The 24131-nt window shown below is 41.0% G+C and overlaps 1 protein-coding gene across 1 annotated transcript; it reads left to right on the forward strand.

Annotated features, from left to right (window-relative positions):
• The first annotated feature begins 5805 nt into the window (after positions 1 to 5805).
• On the forward strand, positions 5806 to 22821 carry htra3b (HtrA serine peptidase 3b). Its single transcript, XM_035149586.2, has 10 exons — positions 5806 to 6585; positions 13918 to 14017; positions 14533 to 14665; positions 17097 to 17186; positions 19668 to 19862; positions 19950 to 19982; positions 20197 to 20311; positions 20387 to 20444; positions 21504 to 21599; positions 21710 to 22821. Exons 1-10 carry the CDS (start codon positions 6171 to 6173, stop codon positions 21876 to 21878), a joined length of 1404 nt encoding a protein of 467 aa, XP_035005477.2. The 5' UTR covers positions 5806 to 6170; the 3' UTR covers positions 21879 to 22821.
• The last annotated feature ends 1310 nt before the right edge of the window (positions 22822 to 24131 follow it).

Here is a 24131-nt window from a genome sequence, read left to right on the forward strand (position 1 = left end):
CAAAAATGTATATAATAATAATATTAATATTTGTCTGAATCCTGCAGCTCTGGAGTCAGGGATGCCTGCAAAGATAGAGAGAGAGAGAGAGAGAGAGAGAGAGAGAGAGAGAGAGAGAGAGAGAGAGAGAGAGAGAGAGAGAGAGAGAGAGACACTATGGGAGGGAAAAAACACAAAGTTAGTTACATGTAGTAAAATAAATGAATGTGGGGTCAGAGAGACAGAAAGAAAGACAGAAGTGCTCAGTGGATGATGGGAGTTCCCCCAGCAGTCTAGGCCTGCTGAAATTGTATCTTCTAACAATATTAAAACTGATTTTACATGACTATTGAGTATTAAATAAATTGATAAAGCTACAAGACATCCATACTTCCCCCTCCTCTTGTGGGCAAATGGAACATCCCACCTGAGACATGACCTCCTGGCCGAGGTTGTCATTACGTTATGACAAAAGGGCCCCATGGCACACATCCTGTCTAAGATGAAAGATTGCTCTGACCCAGGGCCCGTGGTGCCATGACAAAGTACTGACTGTGCTCGCAGACATTCTAGAACCGGAGAGAACCAGGAGACATCAACTCAAGAGCAAGACGCCACCTGTGAAAACATTCGTTAAGGAAGGAGCAAAGCCAGCAGCACCCAATAAAACCAGGGCGAGTCTCCTGCAGTCAGCCCAAGCGTGGGAGCTGAGGGTAGACCTGAGGAGGATGTCAGTTGTCGTCTCTACCGCCTTGAGACCCGAGGCAGTCCTGCTCTCCACTGAAGGAAAGAAGATGATCCTAGTAGAGCTGACTGTGCCGTGGGAAGAGGGGTGTTAGGAGGTATTTGAGAGAAAATCTGAACGCTCCAAATACCTGGTGCAGGACTGCAGGGACGGAGGCTTGCAGGCATGGCTGTATCAGGTTGAATTAGGGGGCAGAGGTTTGACAGGGAGAGAAGAAGGCGGGACGGAGATTGGGGGAAGCAGGAGAGGGAGCCTCCTGTCGGATATGGAGCAGGCGAGAGAAGTTAAGCTGGAAGCTAGGAGGGCCTGAGTAGTGGCTGGCTCCCACTGCTGACCTGCCAAAAGTAGAGTGTTATGGTTCAGGGTCGAAACACTGTTGGAAAGCATCTGATGAGATGACCTCCTGGCCAAAGGCTGCAGTCATTGCATAATGACTGACGGAGAAGCATCCTTGGATAAACACAAAAAATAAAATGTAAACGTGAACACATTTACACAAATATTATACACAGACTTGGCCTGTTCAAGTTTTAACAGCGATGCCAATAGGCCCTGAGCTTCAGAGTCCATATGGTGGGAGGAACAGGGGATTAAACAGTGGGTTTGTAGGGATGAGGATCGGCTCTTCCGCAAAGATGGAGCCTGGGGACCTGAGCTGAGAAGGGGCCTCCGAATATGGCTGGATTATATTAGTCCATAGCCACAACAATTATATCCCAACGCTTTTTCCTGGAACCACCAAAGTCCCTTGAAATGCCCCTGTCTAGCATATCTAGGGGGAGACTCTTCTCCCACAAAATGTTCAGCTTGTTTAAAAAGCAGTTCAACCTCAAAATACCTACACTATTTAATGAGTCATAATGCATAGACACAAGAAGTAATATATAGTCCTAGGAAAAGAAACTTAAAAATGTAATTTAAGAGAAAAGAATTACCACGTGCCGCCTGCATCCCTCTATTGCCCTCAGAAAGAGTGTTTTCCTGCTAAACAAGGAGCCCTGTGTCTCCTCAAGTGACAGGCTATTTCAAATAAACACACTCACGACTGGGTGAAAAGCATATGCCTCGGCCAATACCCCTCTTGTCTGTCCAAATAAACTTTGACTGTAGTTGATCCGTGGACATGAACAGTGTCCAGCCTGCTTCCCCTCGGTGACATCATTCTGTCAGAGGATAGTGAGAATTAGATCTACTGTGTGTGTGTGCGTGTGTGTGTGTGTGTGTGTGTGTGTGTGTGTGTGTGTGTGTGTGTGTGTGTGTGTGTGTGTGTGTGTGTGTGTGTGTGTGTGTGTGTGTGTGTGTGTGCCTGTGTGTGTGTGTGTGAGTCAGAGGGGAGGGTTGTTCCAGTATATTCCCATTTGAGAGACACCTTAAAGGCTCTGAGAGAAAAGACATTTTTGCAAAGTGAGGTCATTTTGGAAAATTACACTTTCCATTGAGAGTTAAGAAATCTTTGTCTTCATTCGTCCTTCATCAGCTCAACAACTGTCAGTAATGTTTTATTCACCACCACTCTGCTCAGGACATTTAGCAGTTTAATATTGGGAAACCAGGCTGACCATCTGGAGTATTGGGCACTTTCCCAGTTGGCCGGGCACAATATGTAACTAGAATTGCACTCAGCTGGGGCACATACTTCTCCCAAGGACCAACAGTGAACAGTTGAATTCAATCAAGCCGCACCAAACTGCACACACTCATTGATACCAGTCCCCTAAATATGCCTAACATCCTTTCATACAATATAAAAAGAAAAGGGAAAAAAATCTGACCATTTATTGAATCTGCTGCAAAAGTGAATGGGTTCTTCCTTGGCCCACACCCCCCACTCTTCCACGTAGTTTAAATAAAACTGGTTCAGTAGTTTTTTGCGTAATCCTGATGAAGGACAGACAAAGAGCAATGAACACATAACCTCCTCGGTGTAGGTGATGACATGAGCTGGTGTTTGCAAAGTTATGTGGATTACAAAATAAATTCCACATCTACAACAACTCTGGTGCTCCCATTGTTTTGTTGTCTCTCAATCTAAGGTAGAGTGGCTTGCCCTAACCAAGGTTCAAACCCAAATCGGACAATCTGCGGTCAGAGCAAGCCTCCAGTATGAGATCTGATTCTTAAGCCTGCCTCATACCTTGATCAATAGTGTGGCTGCATAGTGGCAAAAAAGAGGAATGGTAGTTAAGGGGTGGAATGACCAGAATGAAGGACAACAGACATAAGCTGCTTTCAGACATGCTCTGAGGTCGACAGGTCAAGGACGAGGAGATCAGTCACACCCAAATACCTCCAGAGGGTAAGACAGATGCTGGGAAGCCAGCTCAATGGAAGGAATACGATCCAAGCCATCAACATCAAGTCCCACCAGTCATCAGCTAAACCCCAATGGAACTAACAACAGTGCTGATATTCTGTGGCACGTAAAATTCCGATTGAGTGTAGAAGATGGAGTAGAGGGTGGCAGTAGCGATAGATATGTGGCAGCTGACAGCAACATCAGGAATAAGGAGCAGGAGAAGATCAAGAAGTTCCAGCAGCTGATAGAACAACTGTAACACATGTGGAGGGTGAAGTCTGAATAGGAGCATTAAGGGCTGTGACCCCCACACTGTGAAAATTGCTCCAGCGCATTCCTGTTACACAGGACGTTAAGCATGGAAAATGTCTGCGCCTGAAACGTGCACATGTGTGCAACCTCAGCAGCCAGACTGAAAACTATCAGGTATTAAAAACTATGACATAAACTGAAACTGAATATATGTATACACATTTATTTATCGCCAAACCATTTGACCTACTGCTAACAGACTGGGGCAAAAGAAGGGGCAAAACTGGCAGCCTTGTTGAGAGCATTTAATAATCTGTTTTATTCTTTTTTTTTAAAATAACTCTATATCCTAAACATATTATTATAGTATAGTATGATGGTTGTAAGGGATGGGTACTCTTACTGATACTGCATATCGGTCCGGTACTAAAGGTATTCTAATCAGTTATCAGTTAAGTTCCTATTGGACTTTGCCAAAATGTTTTACGCCTCCAAGTATCCAGACTCTAACCATGTAAAATAAGCAACAGCCAAACAACTAGCCACAGGCATTCTTAACATTTCCATTACTGTTGGTATTCTCACATTAAGTGCACACTCAATTCCTTTCAGCTTATAGGCATCAAGAATAAAAACCACTGCTTAACATGTCTCACATGAGAGAAGTAATGTGTATTTTGAACATTACAGTATGTAAAGTTATCCAAGTATGGACCCCAAATGAATATTATGAAACTGTGAATGGACAAAATATGGGTGCGTTAAAGGAAGTTGGTGACTTGGAGGAAAGATGTCCTCATGACAATTTGAAGATTTTTGTCTCATGGGATAATGATCGATGATATTTCTTGTTTTCTGAAGAAAAGTCAAATTGAATCATAAGAAAACTATTTATTACGGCATCACAAGAAAATGAGGTTGTGGCTCAAACCACCAAAAGTCTGAATCTTCCGAGGAAAAGCAGGATCTTTGGAATGGAGTGGGGCTGCATGGTCTGGTGGTCTTAAATTGCCCTTACAAGGGGACAGGAATGAAATCTGTCCTCAAACCCACAGTCCGCAGCAAAGAATGAATGATTTCATTGTTTGGGAAAGAAATGAGGGAAAAAGCGAGTGTCACTTGTGAAGCATCATGATTCGGGGGCTTAGCTGCCTCTTGGCCCTTCACCTCAAAGATGAAACCAAGCTGAACACGGACTATGGGGACATTCAATTGACATTTTACAGCTTTGACATATAGCAAAAAACCTTCAATGCTGAACATGTGCTTCCATTGTTCCTCAACAGTAATGGCAATTTACAAGAATGAAATGTTTCACTCGCGTCATTCACCCACTGTTATAAGGACTCTGACATTTACCAAGGTTTTCTTGTGTGGGATTTGTTCTTACGAAAGAACAGAATCTACAGACACTCAAAAGCACACGTTGCCCGCTTCACTACTGACGTGCTTTCAAAAATAATCAGTTATTATGTTTTCTTCAATTCTGTAGTTGTATAATAAAACGTGAATATGTTATTTTGATTTAAAGCACCATAATATTTAGTCATTTTTAACGTTCTACCTGTATCTGGTTCTTTATAGCTTACAATTAATCTCAAGAAACACATACTTGGGGGGAAAAAGGCAGATAAGTTCCAGTGCATAGTTTTATTTTTGTAAATTTGTATTTCTTTAAGTGGTTGAGAGATTGTGGAAAGGGTTGTATGGAAGCACATTTCCGCCACCGTGATGAAGAAAATAAAAATCCTGTATCTCATAATTATGACTTAGTATCTCTACTAAGTCATTTTAGTGTGACACTGTTGTTGCTAAGACTTAAGATTAATGGAGTAGTTCAGTATTTTAGTAAATAATAGTCTAATTTGAGTGAGATGGGTTAGGTTAGATCGAGTATGTTTAGACTTGAATACAAATAGACTTTAAACCAACTACTCTATCACACCCTTTCACACTTTAACAGGCAAAAAATATCTAAACTAAAAATGACATTTTAATTCTGCTACAAGTCAACGCAGGACTGCATTTGGGCCTAACTGATACCTTACTGTGAGGATTCTACGCCTGTTTTGACCACACACTTGTCATTAATTCAACTGCTCAAGGATTTCCCTGAATGTCTAAAATATTTTAATGAGGAAATGTTGGATCATGGGATCAGTAAGCAATTCGAATAAGAGTATCAAGCTATCAATACTAACTTGACACTTAATTGACGATGCTGTGGACACCTTTGTCCTCAGAATGGTTTGAGTTTCCATACCCCTCCGTCCTGTATAAAGGATTAAGAATAGCCACACTGTGTGTATTGGGAGTGTGGAAAAGGTATGAATCAAAATTTAGATCCTCAATAAAACTCTATAAAACATAAATGCAATTTTATTAAATTAATTACGAAAACCCCCACATATGTTACCAAGCTGGTGCATAAACAGGGGTACAGAGTAGGACTCGGAGGTCATGTTCCCATCATCTGAGTGGAATCTTCTTCGCCACGCCTCCAGGAGGGAGCTGCTCCTCACATCTCCTCCTCCTCCTCCTCTGTCCGGCCGGCAAAGTTGTTACTGCCAGACTGGAAGTGTTCTCCAACTGGACAGAGGAAACACGGAAATCTTTTCTAACTCCAGCTGCCCCCCTTTCAACCCGCAACCGGATAAATGTCCTAGCTGGACGCGTAATTGCGCGTAGGAATGCGTCTCACCGGTCACCTTCCGAGCTTAGGATAAAGTACTCTCATGTCTTTTATGCGGTGTTTAGGAGACAACTGTTTTGTATGTGGATTTCCATCCCTCCATATAAACAAAAGAAAAAGTATGATCAGTGCGGATGTGTAAAAACATCAACTACTCTCTTTAGTTTCTTGGTATCAGTGTCAGCCCCGCATCCTCCGTTTTTAAAATGCTGATCCTCGTGTACACAGTTGTGTTCTTTTACCTCACGCAGTCCGCCGGCGCCGAGCCGAACGCAACATGTCCCACACGGTGCGATGTGACTACCTGCCCGGGCCCGAGCTGCCCCAACGGCTACGCGCTGGACCGCTGCAGCTGCTGCCTGGTGTGCGCCCCGGGGGAGGGAGAGCCGTGCGGCCGCCGGGACGATCTGCCGTGCGGGGTCGGCCTGCAGTGTAAACACAAGGCGAGCAAGCGTTTCTCCAGCGGATTCTGCCAGTGCAAGTTGAGCCACGTAGTTTGCGGCAGCGACGGGAAACCCTACGTCAACGTTTGCCATCTGAGGACGAGCAGCAGGAAGGCCCTGCAGCTGGGACTCCCCGGCATCACCCAGGTCCAGCGTGGAGCGTGTGACGCCAGCATAGGTACGATTTTGTTCAACTATGGTCTGTAAGAAGTTCAGGACACATTGTAGAGACAAAGCTCTTTCCAATACAAACCCACCGACCTTCTCAGCGTCCTTTTTACCTTTCCTTGATACCCAAAGGTCAAATTAGTGACAGTGTGTATCAGGCATCTGATAAAAATGCTTTAAAATGAGAAATAAGAATTAAAAATGAGATCAAAAAACACAAGTGCAGTGTTTGGCATCAATGTCATGTTGGGAAATCCTTCTGTTTCTTCACAGTGACAGTTATCTTTTCTTTACAAACTTGCATTCATAGTAGCCTACAATCAAAAAACATATTTTTGCGTCGTTTGCACTCATGCAGCTTCATGTCAGTTAAAATAAGCAAATAAAGATTACTGATGTTTTCCACTTGTGAAATGAAGTTCAAAAATATATGGGTGTGAGTGTAATTCCAATGTGTGCAGTATCATTTTTTTTAATGACACTGAGGTCTGACAGATGGACACACAGACACACACACACACACACATATATATATATATATATATATATATATATATAAGGATGGCCAGTAGCTTTTCTGTCAATTGGGCTAAGTTCTGATGATGATCATGTGATAAAATCTTAAGGTCCAGAGCAGCTACAAAATGAACATTGTGGTGAGATGGTTTTCTCAAGTGCTGTTTCTAAGGTCGAAAAAATAACCTGTCTACTGTTACTGTCAAAGAATCCTGTTTTCCCTCAATATCATGTTGAATCGCCAGTAGACAGTTGGGCCCTGCGCCCCTGCCTTAATAAACTGCTCTATGAGGTTTTTTTCAATGGTCTACATATAAGAGGTGTTGGTTCGGTGGGGGTTCGATCCCCAGATCGTCCAGTCTGCGTGCTGCAGTACCCTTGGGCAAGACACTGAAACACAAATTGCTGGTTGGGTATAAATGTGAAATGTACTGTAAATCATTTTGAGTGGTTGATAAGACAAGAAAAGGGCTATACAAATACTGTCAATTTACCAAACTGCTAAGGCTTTGACATTACCTAATAGAGATTGGGGCTGCACGATATTAGGAAAACATGCAATATGCGATAATGGTGAATTTTGCCATGGGGATATGACAAAAAAAATACTACTAACATAGACCCCAGATAGTGAGTAGCCTATGCAGACACTGAAAACAAAAAATGTAATGCAGTATTTCTTTCCCACAACATGCTTTTTTGAAATAATTCCACCTGGCTACAGTCACTATATTGTCAATGAACCAAGTTAGATGAATGGCATGCAGTTGCTGGATCACTTTAGCAGAACATCTTAATGCCCCCATTAAAACATTTTCTGCTAAAAACATCGCTTACCACCTGGAACAAGTAGTTGGGGTATGAGAGTGTTGCAGTAGGAAGGGAGGGGGGGATTTAAGTGGAGTAAAGTGTGCTTGGCTGCCAAATTGTGAGAAAATGTATGTATAATGTATGTGTGTCTCTCTGCACACCTGTGAGAGCATGCTTTTACTTTGCTAGGTTTTTTAAACGTGCGTTGGCATGTTACAACATTTCCTTATGTCCTAAAAAGTCTCTCTGAGGGTATACTACTTGCAGCTGTACATAAATACTTCCTGGCTAGTTTACTCTGCTGTGGGAAGCTGACCTGGTGGAGTTGCCACCAAGCCAGAGGGTCCGCCTCATTGTCTATGGTGGGGGACAGGAAGTAGCTGTACAGTTCGGCTTCCACAGCTTGCTCCAGTTGCACAGATTCAAGATTCAAGAGTTTATTGTCTCATATGCACAACAATTACATTAAGCAGTTGCTGGCAATGAAATGCTTGGGTCACAGGCTCTCTTCTAGCAATGCTCAGAATATTACAAGCAAAAAAAAAAAAGTGGGTCAGGTCAGTCCTCAAAGGAACCTGAGCTGCTGACCGCTCCGTCCTGATGGCCGTAGCATCACCTTGTTTTGCCGAGATGGAGTTGTCCTGGCACCAGATGCAGGCTTACCTCTGTGGCCTCATCGGCGTGATCAGGCCTATGACGGTCGTGTCATCAGCAAACTTAACGATGGTGTTGGAGCTGTGGGCTACGCAGTCATGCGTGAACAGGGAGTACAGGAGAGGACTGAGCACGCAGCCCTGGGGGCACCGGGGTTTAGAGTCAGGGTGGAGGATCTGGTGCTGCCTATCCGCACCGCCTGTGGTCTGCCCGGCCGGAAGTTCAGAATCCACACAGAGGGCGATGTTGAGCCCAAGGTCTCCAAGTGTCGAGCTTCAGGGGCACGATGGTGTTGAATGCTGAACTGTAGTCAATGAACAGCATTCTCACATATGTGTCCCTCTGGTCCAGGTGGGAGAGGGCAGTGTGAAGGGTGAGGGAGATGGCATCTGCAGTCGACCTATTTGGCCTGTAGGCAAACTGAAGAGGGTCCAGAGAGTCAGGGAGGGAGGAGGTGATGAAGGGTTTGACTAGCCGCTCAAAACACCTGATGGTGGAGGTGAGTGCTACTGGGCGGTAGTCGTTCAGGCAGAGGGTTTTTGGTTTTCTTGGGAACAGGGACAATGATGGTCTCCTTGAAACATGCGGGGACTACAGACTGGAGCAGTGACAGGTTGAAAATGTCTGTGAACACATCTGCCAGCTGATCTGCACACACCTTGAGAGCTCGGCCAGGGATGCCATCAGGTCCAGGTGCCTCGCGTGTGTTGATCCGGTTAAGTGATCTCCACACATCTGCCCTGGATGTTACAGGGGGGCAGCGGTCCTCCTGGGCCTCTTGGATCTCCACAGCCGGGGGAATTGCTCTCAAAGCGAGCATAAAGGGTGTTCAGTTCCTCTGGGAGAGATGCAGACACTACATCAGCACTGCTGGTCTTTCCTTTGTAGTCTGAGATGGTTGTTTGTCCAGCCCACATGTTCCTTGTGTCACGTTTGAGTTTCTGCCTATAGGCAGGCAGCAGCAGAACTGAGACGGGATCACAGAAGATGAGGCAGGGTCTTGGGGCCGTCTTGAAGGAATTGCACAGTGATTTATTTGCCTTCTTCAGAGAGGCCCTGGATGGATCCATGCTGTGGGCATCTGGGTCAGTGGGGCTTCTCTACTAGAGCAGAGAGAAGAATACAGCAGCAAAAACGTCATTATTCATGTTGCGCTGCATATTCAGTTATGTTCCATTCAAGATCTTGCAATATATGATTTGTTTTGGTGAAATATTTTATCAACAGCCCTTGTGTCAAATAATAATTCTCTGAAAGAACTGATGTCTTCATCAGATGAAGGATTGGTTTCACGTAGGAAACACTCACGTAACTCTCCCTTTAAAGAGCATCTGTAAATTCTTGCAGAGGCTGTAATGCCTGTTTTACATTCTCAAGTACATTCAGGTCCTGCCAAGTGGGAACCAAATACCCTGATTATCTGTCTGCTGAGAGGACGTCGGATGAGGCCTGCTGCTGCTGTCTGGAGGAACCCGACCTGGTTGGGCATTCTGTGAAGAGTGAATGCTCCGGGAGGCTGTGCTCCTGCTGTGTGTTTTTCAGTTCCACCTTCTCTTTCTAGCTATGGGGGAAATGTCCCACCAACTTTGTGCAAAGCCCAGCAGCTCAAGCAATGGGCCATCTTTAACAGCATTTTATGGGGAGTGGGGAGAAAACAAGACATGATTTAAAACCTACCGGTAAAAAAATAACAACTGCAATATATAATTTTATAACTTCAATAACTATAAGTATAATACCAATACTACAGCATTTGAGACAGACAGCAATCACCTACCATTAAGTAGACTAACTTGTGTGTGCATGAGCTTAAAATCAGTAGGTTATAAAGCAACATGCTACACAATACACGATTTCTGTGCTTGATGATGTACTTGCGTCAACAGAGGGCAGGAGAAGGTTGATTTTATTTCTCATAATTTTATCATTAAAGAAGGTCATAAAGATGTTGCTATTCAGGGATGGAGGAATACTGGGTTCGGTGGAGGTGTGACTCTCTGTCAGCCTGGCTACAGTGCTGAAGAGAAACCTGGGGTTGTTTTATTTTCTTCTATTAGTGTGGAGTAGTGGCAGCTCTTGCTTTGTGGAGGGCCTTCGTATATACTTGAACACTATCTTTCCAGGATAGGTGATTTTCAACACATGTTGGAACGCCACTTCCTTTCATGTTTTTCTCATAATGAGTTACACTTGTGAAACTCATGTGAAAATTGGACGTCTGTTTGACTGTTTTGCTACTACTTAACTTAACGTTAGTTTTTCTGCTTTTGCTTATGTTAGATTTAGGGAATTCTTCATATAGATCTTTGTGGTTGTGTTGTAGGTGGCTATGGAGATTAGTCATGTTTACTCTGGTGGTTGCCACAAGTGCTCGGCATGACTCGCATAGCACCTGTGTTTGTAACACGTCATCTCTCTTGTATCCAAAATATTGCCAAATAATAGACATGCTCGTCTCTCCCACTTCAGCCATCACAACGCTACAGTTGTTTTGACCTTGATGAAAGAATGAGGTCAAAGAGGCCAAAATTGAATGTTGTGTGAAAGACTAAAACTTGAAAATCTGAGGAAGAGTGTATTTAAAATGATTGTGAGAGTTTCTAGTATTGCTAGGCCAGCCATATGTTAGAGCAGAACAAATTATAGCAATGGAGGTTGTTGAGGACGTTTTCTGGAAGCTGGTGAAAGGAGAACTCAGGCAGCAGCTGATGTCTTATGCAGAAGATTTTAATGTAGATTTGATGCATCAAGGAGGTGAAACAATATACAAACGCTAACAGAGTAACATGAGCAATTGTCACCCCCAAGTCTGAAGATGTCTCCCACAGCATCCCAGTATATCTCCCTCTACTTTTGTCACCCATTCTAACAGCACATCCATGAATGGCTAGAATTGCTGTCACTCTCTATGTTACATGTGGGTGATTGCACCATATTGGATAGTTGAGCCTAAAACACATTGTGTCCTCACATCTTACCACTGGTGAAATATGCAAAAGAGTTAAAGTCGGTGAGAGTTGAAGTTGGTGCCTCTCTGTCTGGAGCATCTGAGTTAGATATGAAAGTCAACTCAACATAGACACTACAATGTACTGTTGTTTGGCCCTTTATCTATAACCTGACCTTGGGTACTGCTTAGAGAGAGAAGGGAGTATCTGTGGAATTTAGACAGACACTATTCTCTTCTACAGATATAGTGTAATATACAATATACATAATATATAGTGGCATATACAGTAATTTGTGAGGATGGTCAAAAATTCCTCAACAAAGACGTTAGCTATACACATGGTTAATCAGGAAATGAATGCTCATCAGATCAGAGAGGATATAAAACGTGTTGACCGGAGATAACCATAACCCTGTTTGCTGCTAAAAGGAGATGAAATGCCTTGATAGACTGCAATCTGTTGAATATACTGCGGGGATAAATTGCTCTGATGAGGACTTAGATAATGATAAGCCAGTATTTGTTGAGGGAGTATTCCCTGGAATGGTGAATATTTATGAAAAAGAAATATACAATGAAGACAGAGTTTGTGATTGCTCTGATTTTAAGTATACATTCTAGATTGAGGGGTATACATATATTGAGGGGATAAGAGAAAATCAGGGCTTCTTTATTTGTTGTTGAATGATGAACCTTACATTTTATTATAAAACTGTAGAATTAAAAGTAAAAAACAAAATAACTGATTCATTGGCATTTCAGTTGTCAGGCGTGTGTAAGAGTGCTCTTCAGCGTGCGTAGATTCTGTTCTTACATAAGAACAAATCCCAGGTAAGAAAACATTTGTCAATGTCAGAATCATTGTGAAAACCCATAAAAGATGGGGGAAATTTCATCATATGGGGGCAAAAATCTGGGAAATTGAAACTCCAGGAGAACAGCGGGGAAATCAAAAGTATGGGATGCATATTTAATCATTTATATAATATATAATATATCACTTATATCGTTTAATATCGATTTTCAGTGTGTTTTGTGGCCCGATTCGCTCGCTGCAAGCGGAAAAAATAGAACAGACCCCCAAACCATCGTTGCAGATCGCAAGCCGGCCCAATTGATTAACATTGGCGCGGAAAGGAGGCGGACAGCTTTTCGTGGCGCTTCTGCCTCTGGTGTGTCCCCGGGGTTAGAGGATGATGGTGTGACGTTACCGCCTTGGTTAACATTGCATGTATCATGTCATGATACAGTAAATCAGTCTCTTGTGGCGCCCTCTCGGCATTTTGCGCCCTAGGCAACCGCCTATGTCGGGAACTGTCTAGTCTGCAACTTCACAGTGTTAAAGAGAGAGATGATCAAAGAGTAATATGGATCACAAGTAGCAAGCCTGAATCTGAGCCGGATACAGGCTCAGATTTAACCTCTCACACAACTTCAAATGATTCTTCATGCATATACCCTCTGAAACAAACTAATCTACTGCTAAATACTTACACCTCTCAGTGTGGGTCAAATGAAAGTTACCATTACAAAGACATTATGCTAGCAGCCAAACCTCTCTGAGCTGAAGAATGGCTGATTGTGGTGCTGGGAAGGGAATGTCTCAGGAAAATACAGTTGAATTGGCACACCATCAATGTCTCTTGTTGTGGCAGCAATGCAGGGCAGAGAGGGGGATTTTGTTCTTCTTGCTTGACCTGGTTGACAAACAAAAGGCTATTTCCACATTTAATATGTATTTGGTGCGTATCACTGCCGGTCATGTGGGTTTTGGAGGCTAGCCAGCACCCACTGGCAGAGGATGCGGACTGGAAACACTTTTTTTCTGTAGACAGTGTCGTAGCTCTGGCTTTGGCCTAATGAGTCGGCAATATCTGTGCACCCTTCATGCGTGCAGTTTTCCCCAGGGAATGTACGAATGATTTGGAAACCCAACACAGCCTTTATGCCGAAAATGTGGTCAGTTTATGTTTAGTCCGTGCCGTGTGTACTAATGTGGATCATAAACCTGTCATGCATCCTTTAGATCCATCTTTACACTTCACTTTAGTCGTAAAGTTATTCATGCCTAATTAAGTTTATGATTATAACATGCGTTCTTCTTGGCCTTTGCAAATGTAATTGTCTGTATTAATATAGTCCTTTTCTAGTCTTGATGACCACTCAAAGCTTTACAGTACATTTGTTTTCTATTCACACAGTGCATCTATGTGCAGCACTTTCTCTCTGAGAAGGAACAAGGTGGGACAAGGCAGTTCAGTATCTTGCCCAAGGGCCTGCGGAAGTGGGGAAGACTAGGATGGAACCACCGACCTGCTGGATAGAGGACAATCAGTCTATCCCCTGAGCCACAGCCACCTATGGCCCATGTCGACTGATTATTAAAATGTGTAATTCTTCTTGCTAGTATAGATCCTTCATATGCCGACAGTCCTCGTTACAAGTTCAACTTCATAGCTGATGTAGTGGAGAAAATCGCTCCTGCTGTGGTCCACATCGAGCTCTTTCTCAGGTATTCACTGTTTGTTTGTGTGCGTTTGTGCGTTTGTGTGTTAGCAGTGGTTATGTCGGTGTGGAACATGTGACATTAAAATGGCAACTTTTAGAATTCATGAAAAACAACTGCTTTAGGTTTAATAAATAGTTTTTTTTTTTTAAAGGGATGCCATACAATATGTTTAGTCTATCATTTGGATACCTTAGCTTATTTAAGTGGCGCTCACTCATACAAGCCATGTCCACATTAATGTAGAAATTTATGCTTTATGTCCAGTCAGTCCAATTTGAATGGAAAAATCCATTCTTTAACTGTTGTTCAATCATATTTCAACCTGACTTAGGTAGATTAATTGAATACTTCCTTGAAATAACAAATTATTCCCTTCGAAAAAGATGCTTAAAATATGAAATATAACCTCTACTTTTATCCCAAGCTTTGATATTAAGATAGCAGGACAAAAAAAATATCAGAAATCATCTCTCCAATCCAGTTCGACTAAACTTGCTGATGCTTTCCTCACACACCAGGCATCCTCTCTTTGGTCGCAACATCCTTCTATCTAGTGGATCTGGATTTGTGATGACAGACAATGGACTTATTGTGACTAATGCCCATGTAGTCTCCAGCACTACTCCAGTATCCGGTCAACAACATATCAAGGTACAAAATCCAGTTTTTCTACAGGGATCTTTTTTTTTTACTGAATTTTACAGGGAGTTAAATGCAGAGAAGCTAAAAAAGGAGTAATATGATCTCCTCTTCTAGTTCCTGGGGCCAAGCTAATGCCGTCCAGGGTAGCTATCTGGTCAGAAGATGTTTCTCTGAGGTGTTTAGGGCCAAGTACAGTGACTTTAGTTTTGTCTGAGATTAAATGTCAAAATGAATAAGTCATCCTGGTCTTAATGGGCCTCATTCAACAATATCGTCTTAAGAATTTTCTTAAATTAGTTCTTGAGAAGATTTCTAAGAAAACTCTACGTCAGATTCATGACACGTTCTTAAACTGCAGAATTCCTACCTGTGTTCTTATATTGATGAATGCCATATCTACGTAAATTGAAAGCGCTTTCCAGTAATTTCTAATTAGCATAAGTAAGATGCCCCGTCAACGCCCATAAAAGCACATGAGACTTCAGTGCCGTGTGCTCACACAGACATCACAGAATCTGAGAAGAACATTTTAGAAGCAAAGAATGATTCCACGAAATTCTAAAGACAGCGCCACACCGTATATAAACATACTTAGATCAGTACAGACGTGAGGGACTTGCAGAAACATCCAGGCATCAGGGTTTGATATACACTTACCAAAAATATAAATGCCACACTGTTATTTTTACTCCCATTTTTCAGTTATGAATTCTTCTGTGAACACTAAAAGCTTATTTCTCTCAAATTTGGTTCACAAATGTGTTAAAATAAGTTTTAATGAGCCGTCACCTTTGCTAAGATGATCCATCCAAAGATCATTATTATAGCCTCTCTGAAATATGCAGTTCTTTCATGCGACGCAATGCCACAGATGCCACAAAGTTTAGAGAGAGCGTGCAATTGGCAATGCAAACTGCAGGAATGTCCACCAGAGCTGCTGCCTGTGAACTGAATGTTCATTCCACTGCCATAAGTCACCTCCAACGTCATTTCAGAGACTTTAGCAGCTCATCCTGGGAGATCTTTTGAGATCAGCCAGCCAGACAGCAGATGAAACAGTGGGTGAACCAATATCCCACATGCCACAATCATTAAACCGATCACTATGTGAGGCCAATGGTTGTCATACCGCATACCGACTCCAAAAAACGACCCTAATAAAACTGTGGTTCAGTGCCTTATAAAGGTCTTTCTTCAAGACATACTGCACAAGACATAGAGTTTTATTTCTTAATAAGTCCAAGGCACGTCTGTGCAAAAAAAAAAAGAAGCTTTATAAACAGCATCTTTTGATAGGGCCCCTACACTTTGGACCAATCTGCCAGAAGAGACTAGACCAACAGAATCCGTTACCTGTTTTATCTTTTATCGTATGATGTCTATGACTGTTATTATTTTTATCTTTATTATTATTATTTCCTTACTCAGATTTTGGGGAATTTAGGATTGTTTGCAGTAAAGCACGTTGTTACTTGCATTGAAATGTGCTATAAACAATATTATTATTATTATATATCACTCCTGTCAGGTGTACAGATTATCTTGGCAAAGGTGAGGTGCTCACTAACACAGATTTGAACAAATTTGAGAACAGAATTTTGAGAAAAATAAGCCTTTTGTTTGCATAGAGGAAATTAACGGTTTTCATGTGCTAGAATAAGAATATCAATTTATCTAGGTTCGTTTAGGGGTATACGTTGTGGTGTGGTTAATAAATATGGGAAACCTTAGAGCAATGAGGATGCACACAGTCACTGCATCTCTCAGTGAAAGTGTATTTCCCAAAATGCTGAACTGCTTCTTTTACAATAGGATCACATCAGTGTTGTATTGTCCACTTACTGTATATTATACAGCTTGACCTAAACTTGACTTATTCTAACCTTGAACTGTATAATATAATATAATAATATTGAATGCCCCTAAGAGATTATTTCTCTGCTATCAGGAAGTATATGCCCCAACCATCACATTCTATCTGTGTACCAATATTCAGATAAAGTCAACACCTACTGACAACAGGAGATACATGTTTTATCTTTTGTAGCAATTCTCATCCACCTCAACCAAGGTCAGAAAATTGTTAAAACTGTGAGTTTTTATCAGATGCAGTTGCCCTTCTGACATATGAAGTTGTTATTGAGGGACTACAGGTAATCAAAATCTCTTTGGTACATCGGCTTACCTCCGTGAAGTTTTCAAGGGGGCACCCTATAGCCATTTTGTGACAGTAGCGGTCAAGACCCACACATATATCTAAATACATCATTTCTGATACAGGTGCATGTACAAAATGCTAAAACTATTTATTGAGCGCTCTTGAGCTTATGTGCCATGACCATACTGAGCTGATACAAGGTTTATATTTTAGAAATCAATCAAGCAAATTCTTTCCTGTGATGTATGGTTTAATCTGTAATGCTTCCATTCTTTCCTTAAGGTCCAGATGCATAATGGAAATGTATATGAAGCCAGCATCAAAGACATGGACAAAAAATCGGACATTGCAACCATCAAAATCAACTCACAGGTGAGTTCACATCATTCATCAAACAGGAAATGGTTCCTTTATCATCCATACACAACCTGAGAACACGTGATTCAGCTGTATCACGTTGATTTTCAAATGGCAAAAAATGAATTCAACCAACACAGAATATTGGACAGATCTGCTGAACAATAAACAAGGAGGATATCTCCCAGCATTTCTGTTTGAATGAACTTTAGATCATTTGCCATGAATTTTAGGTAATGCAAAACGCAAAGCATTTATAACTCAAACTAAATTATGAAATATGTACACGGAAACTGCACTGGTTGGCGAAAGGCATACAACCATAGTGTGGTAAATGTAGTTCCTTCAGTTTAAAATAAAATAATGGACATACTCGGGCCATTGTAGCGCACAGCAGGCAGCTGGTCAGCGCTGTATCTGGTCTAACGTGGGCCACCAGGGGGCGCTGGCATTAGGGATCGAAGATGGGGTTCAGGCAGTGGTGAGGACTCTCAATACAAGGGGTCCCACAACGGAGCAGCCGGGGAGCGGAGAGGGAGGAGAGTGCACCGGAGGAGATGAACGCACTGGAGACAACAAGGGCAACTTGGGAAAAAGAAAACCCCAAGTTAAAAATGTTATGTTGGCAAAAAGAGGGAAATAGGGGGACATAATGAATGTCAATGTTAATTTTTTCTTTAGGCTTGAGGTACATTTTTCTGTTCTTTAGTGGCTGTGAATGCTCAGTGTTGTTTGGCTGCAGCCATCTGTGTGCAACGCTGTACCATTCAAACGTGTTAAATATTGACACAGTCACAATCACTGCAATTCTTTTAAGGCTTTGTAAATCACAATGCGTGTGTGCTAAATTAAAGTATTTGCATCTACTCCTCCCAATATTTTGTGCACTCAGGTAGAAACGCCCGATATTGCATATTCATTAAGGCAAACTAAATAGACAGCACGTGATATTCTGCAGGCAATCCTCAGTGCGCACCGTTTGTGGATCAGCTTGCCGTTTTTTTCGATGTGGATTGTTAGAGGGTCTTTGAGGAGGGCAAGGGTCTTCAGATGACTGACTAAATTCCTTTTGCCTCCTGATGAGTATCTTCATGAGAGATACAGATTTTCATCAGAGGGAATGATAAAACAAAACGTTTTGAATAATATCCGGGTTCAGTCCGGCTCGTTGCCAGTGTGTGTGGGGTGCACCGTGTGGTGTGGTTGCATCTCCTGAGCCATCTCTCATCTCAGAACAGAAAGAACTCACTAACGGAAGATTTTAACTCAAAGCTGTAGCAATAAAACTATGGAACATGTGACACTTTTTATATGCAGTATGTAAAACCTAAAGATCCTCTTCACCATGTTCATGTATTTAAAAAGTGTTTTCTTTTGCAGTATAGACCAAATAGTCTGTGTGTATGTGTGTTATCCTTTTTAACATTTCGATGCGTTTACATTTTTTTTAATGTGCGCTGAAACTTGTCAGTTTTCCTTCAAGATAAAATTGATAACATATTATGCTAATTTAGATCTTATTATACAACTGTAGAATTAAAAGTAAAAAACACAAGAACTGATTAAAGACTTTACAGAAGCATTTCAGAGTGCTCTGCCATGTGTGTAGGTTCTGTTCCTACGTAAGAACAAATCCCATTTAAGAAAACATTAGTGAATGTCAGAATCATTATACAAATTCAAATGTGAGATTGATAGGAAAATCGAATTATGTAAATTGTTAGTAGAATCTCAGAGTTTCGAAAAACTAAAAATGTTTGCCTTTCAAACAGTAACAAACGGGGTCCCAGCTGTTCAGGGTAAGGCTTTTTCTGCAGGCTCTCTCCCCAGGCACTGGATGTTTGAATGGGACTGCTGGTGCAGGCATACAGTTGGTATATCTCTGACTGGTTGGCACCTGATTAATTAAGTTCTGTACTTGACTTCATCACGAACGAGTCATAATCAATTGATAAGTAAAGATGAACAAAAAGAGCATTTTATGCACTGTTCTGATCAGCTGGCTGTTGATTTGACATAAGGAAAATAAGATATTGTGCGGGAAACTTCCTTAAACATGCGGATAAGATAACGTAATACTAAAGATAAACTTTAACAGTGTGACATTTACGTTTTTTGGCTTGCTGTCAGTGTACTGGATCCACTAATACTTTTTTCTGTCTCCTTATTATGAGGGTTATATCCCCACCTGTTGCTTGGACATGCTCGCCCTGCCTCTCTTTCTCCTTCTCCCCAAACTTCCTCTGACTGCTAAGTGTTTGTTCCTGTTGAAAGGGACATTATTCTTGCTACTGTTGCAAAGTTCTTGCTCATGAGGGAATGTCTGATCCCTCAAAATTGTATACAGAGCCAAACCTGCTTTGTATAAAAAAGTGCCTTGAAATAACTTATATTGTGATTTGACGCTATATAAATAAAATGGATTGTCTTCTACTATACCCTACTACAGAGATGTCTCACCCTGGCCCACTGTATCTGTGTATTCCTTACCTCTAGACAAAGCTGCCCGTACTGTTTCTGGGCCACAGTGCAGACTTGAGGCCGGGGGAGTTTGTGGTTGCGATTGGCAGCCCCTTTGCCCTCCAGAACACTGTCACCACTGGCATCGTCAGCACGGCACAGAGAGATGGCAAGGAGCTGGGCCTGCCGGACTCGGACATGGACTACATCCAGACGGATGCTATTATCAATGTAAGAAGGTAGAAAACGTGTAATCTCCAAAACATGTAATCTCAAAATATCAAATATCACTGTTTGTCTTTTATTTCCCCTTCCCAGTACGGGAATTCCGGCGGACCTCTTGTCAATTTGGTGAGTTCTCTACCTCGAGGGTTTCATGTATGCAGTAAAATACTTCTCTCTACTCGATTCTTGTAAAACCTACAATACAAATTGCATGACAGCCGTATTTGCATAAGCAGTGGTTTGGCCCTGGCCAGAAACTCATGTTATTAATAACAGGCAAATTTAAAAGTGTTTACTACTTGTATACTCACTGTTATTTACCTACATTTGTGTATTTGAGGATGGGGAAGTGATTGGCATCAACACCCTGAAAGTTGCAGCGGGAATCTCATTTGCCATTCCCTCTGACAGGATCACTCGCTTTCTCAATGATTCCCTCGACAAGCATAACAAGGGTGAGTCTGAGGTTGATGGTGAAGACATTTGAGTATCCTTCTAAATGTAAATCAACTAAATTAAGTTTCTTTCAGACGTAAGCGTAATGAAGAAGCGTTTCATTGGAATCCGGATGCTGACAATCACACCAGCGTAAGTCTGAACTCGCGATACCTTTTTGTTTAAATGGGAAATACACAGCAAAACACCGAGCAGTGGATTGTAATATACTTACGGCAGCAACTGCATCTTGAGTCTCACAATAGGAAGTAATCCCCCAAGAATTGTGCTTGCATGTATGTGATTGGCCACTGCAGTGCCTTGCCAGATGACATCACGTTGTGTTGTAGCAAAAGTTGAACCAACTGGGGTTTGTTCAATGGACAGTCATCAAATAGTCCTTCCCCTCTGCATAGTGAATTTATATAAATAATCTTGATTGTCCCCAAAGTCTTTCAGATATCATGTTGTTGCATTTGTGTAAATAAAACTGTCTGTCTGCTTGGCTGTGGAGATACAATGAACTTGCATGTATCCTAGTGCTTACATACTTATCAGTAAAACTGAGTAAAGCAGCTAATGGCTCTCTCTTCCAACATCCTTTGGCAGTTACATTTAAAAAGGTTAAAATTCAAGTTCAATTCAATTTTATTTGTTTAGCGCCAAATCAAAATAAATATTATCTCAAGGCACTTTACATAGAAGGTCAAGACCTTAAAAATGTATAAAGAAACCCAACAGTTCCCACAATGAGCAAAATGGAGCTGTTCATATTTATAACTGCTGTAGAAACTGGTTTTACTTTCTTTTTGTTTCTGTGTATCTTAGAATCTCTGAGCTACTGTTTTAGGCTAGTCTTTTTATATTTATAGACGCTTTTTATATTTATAGCGCTTTGGATTGTTGGGTGTCATTTAGGTTATACATATATTGTATGAATATATTACATATTAATTTCTGTCCGTTTCTAGATCAGGACAATAAACCTTAGTGAGAATTCCTTGGTTAAATAAGGGTTAGATAAAAATATACATTATTGATTCATATTTATACACTTCCTTATCTCTGAATTAGAAAAGTAAAATTACAAATATTTGGGTTTTGGGTTAGATAATGGACTTTTTTTGTATTGAAGTAAAGTGTGTGTGTGTGTGTGTGTGTGTGTGTGTGTGTGTGTGTGTGTGTGTGTGTGTGTGTGTGTGTGTTTTCCAGGTTAACTGAAGAGCTAAAACAGCAGAAACCAGATTTCCCTGATGTTACCAGTGGGATTTATGTCCACGAGGTCGTCCCACACTCACCTGCACAGAAGTAAGTTTCATTTCTTCATTCTTCGATCAAACAGATATCGTACAGTGTTTGTCAGTCATTTCTAGAGTATAATGATTAGTGACCATCTCCTCATTCTTCTCTGACTCCAGAGGTGGCATCCGAGACGGTGACATTATTGTGAAACTAAATGGCAGACCACTGATGACAACAGCTGACCTGCAGGGGGCGCTGCAGGAGGAGACAGCCTTGCTACTGGAAGTCAGGAGGGATAATGATGACCTGCTCTTTAATATCGAACCTGACATCATTATGCAGTAGACATTGTCGACGCAGCACTGCTGCAGAGTCAGGCCTACAGCGGAAAAGAACCTGGTGGATGGTACAACTTAACTGTATCAAAATAAAAGGTGGAAAGTATCATTAAGGACAACATGGGACATGCCCACCCCCTCTATCAGGTCAATGGTGGAATACCCTGCAGTCACCCACACCCATTTAATGAATGTTAACTATGTGCTTCTTTTACAACGATAGTTTCAGTCAGTATATAGATTTAAATGAAGCTCGAAAATAACTAAACAACAACAGCTGTTGGGCAGCACCTTATGGTGCACATGTGGGAAATGACAAGGTAAAAGCAAAGTTGAATCATGTACTGTGGAATTGATTAATAAAATTGAATAAAATTCTACTTAAAAATGTGTTGATAGTACACAGATAATCAAATGAATTTACTTTCTCATAAGCATTTTTCATGCAAAGATTATTCTTCCAGAGAGGGTATGATGGTCATATGCATTGTAAAACCCACAGCACTCCAATGCTTTCACCAATATCTATGCATGGGTATGGAGCTAATGACCAGGCCAGAATCCTTGTTGCTCCTCAGAACTGTATATTGTATTGGGTGTCAGCACGCCAAGGTCTTAATAACATCATTAATTATCCCTATTATTATTTCCACTGGAACAACCAGTCATATGGAGCTTGAATATGACTGTTGCACAACGGTTCCTGGTCTCCCCACCTCCTCACTCTCTTCTCTCCTCTCATCCCATTTTTCTCTGCTCACCCCAACCAGTCGGGGCAGATGGCCGTCCACACTGAGTCTGTTTCTGCCGGAGGTTTCTTCCCATTAAACAGTTTTCTTTCCGTCCACAGTTGGCAACTGTTTGCTTGTTGTGGGAACTGTTGGGTTTCCCTATAATAATGTATGGTCTGATTCTGTGTTTTGATTCTGCGCTATACAAATAAAATTGAATCGAAATTATGTCCACACTCAAACCCACTTTTGCAGGATGTGTGGCCCCTAAGGGGCTGGGAGTAAAAGCAGTAGTGCAACAAAACATATCCCCGGTTGTTTGAACTTGATCGCGTCATAGTATGGGCCCTAGCTTTATTTATTTCCCAAATAATAGGGTTAATAATAATAAAAACCAGGGCTGTGTATTTAATCATTTTTCTGAGCACAACAAAATATACAGCTAGGGGGCCGTGAGGAGATATTAGCTGAATTTTACTACAAGTGTATTATGTTGTTAACCCTACCTTCAAATTATACATATGTACCTTACTGATAATTATGATCTAATACATTTTAGAATAATCAAATTACTCTAACAATGTTATTTGGGGAAATAAAGTATTGTTAGTATATCAAAATTATTTATAAAAAATGTGTATTCTTTATATTATGTTAAGTGTAAAAACAGTAGATTGAACAAAAAAACATTGTGGCTATGCATTAAATAAATATACGTAAGCGTATTGCATTCACTTGAAAAAAAAAAAGTTCTGTTTTTCTGAGATAATTATCTCGGAAATTCCGAGAAAAAGTTGTCTTTCATTTTAACTGTTTTTCTGAGATAAAAAAAAAACCCTGATAGAATGTGTATTTTGTTTTATTCATTTTATTATTTTCAATTTTTATACTTTTATCAAGTACATTATCCAGGTGAAAAATAAACATCAAATGTTTTGTTTTTAAATTGTTTTGTTATTTAAAAATTGGGCAACACACAAACATCATATAGCTTAGGGACTGTACAAAAATTATTTGTTTTGATCGACTTGAGTTATTAGTCAAGTTAAGATTGTTGAATATTTTTGGAACCGAATCTTTGTTTTATAAATTGTTAACAGATCAAATAGACAACTTCTACTAGCAGGACTTTCTTTTACAGAGTAAAAAAAAAAAAAAATAGCTTATCTCAGAAAAACCGTGAATGCAATACGCTTCCCTGTAAATTGTCTAAACAGATAAACTAATGAGAAATAGCCTGAGAGCTGTGACAAATAGAGTTGAAAACAGGATGGAGATTATGCTTATCTATGCAGTGGTGGAAGTGTTCACAAGCAAACACCTTGATTTTCAAGCCCTATTACCATTTATCAATGTTTTTATTGTGTTATGCATATTACATTTTCAAGGAGGTCCATCTAAAAAATGTTGATTAGCCAATAAATTCTACTATATGTAATAGTGAGCGTTCAATACTCATGTCTGTCCCTATAAAGTATATACATGAAGAAAATAAAGGCTACATACTCTATTTGTGTTGCTGAGTTTAT

The sequence above is a fragment of the Hippoglossus stenolepis genome, chromosome 23 (assembly GCF_022539355.2).
Source record: "Hippoglossus stenolepis isolate QCI-W04-F060 chromosome 23, HSTE1.2, whole genome shotgun sequence".
In the NCBI taxonomy this organism is placed as follows: Eukaryota; Metazoa; Chordata; class Actinopteri; order Pleuronectiformes; family Pleuronectidae; genus Hippoglossus; species Hippoglossus stenolepis.

What these genes read in the sequence shown, in the direction of transcription:
- htra3b (XM_035149586.2), top strand. Translation starts at nt 6,171, where the DNA reads ATGCTGATCCTCGTGTACACAGTTGTGTTCTTTTACCTCACGCAGTCC. An exon ending in CCATCAAAATCAACTCACAG is followed by an intron (nt 17,187 to 19,667) that starts GTGAGTTCACAT and finishes CCTTACCTCTAG; the next exon opens with ACAAAGCTGCCCGTACTGTT. An exon ending in AGACGGATGCTATTATCAAT is followed by an intron (nt 19,863 to 19,949) that starts GTAAGAAGGTAG and finishes TCCCCTTCCCAG; the next exon opens with TACGGGAATTCCGGCGGACC.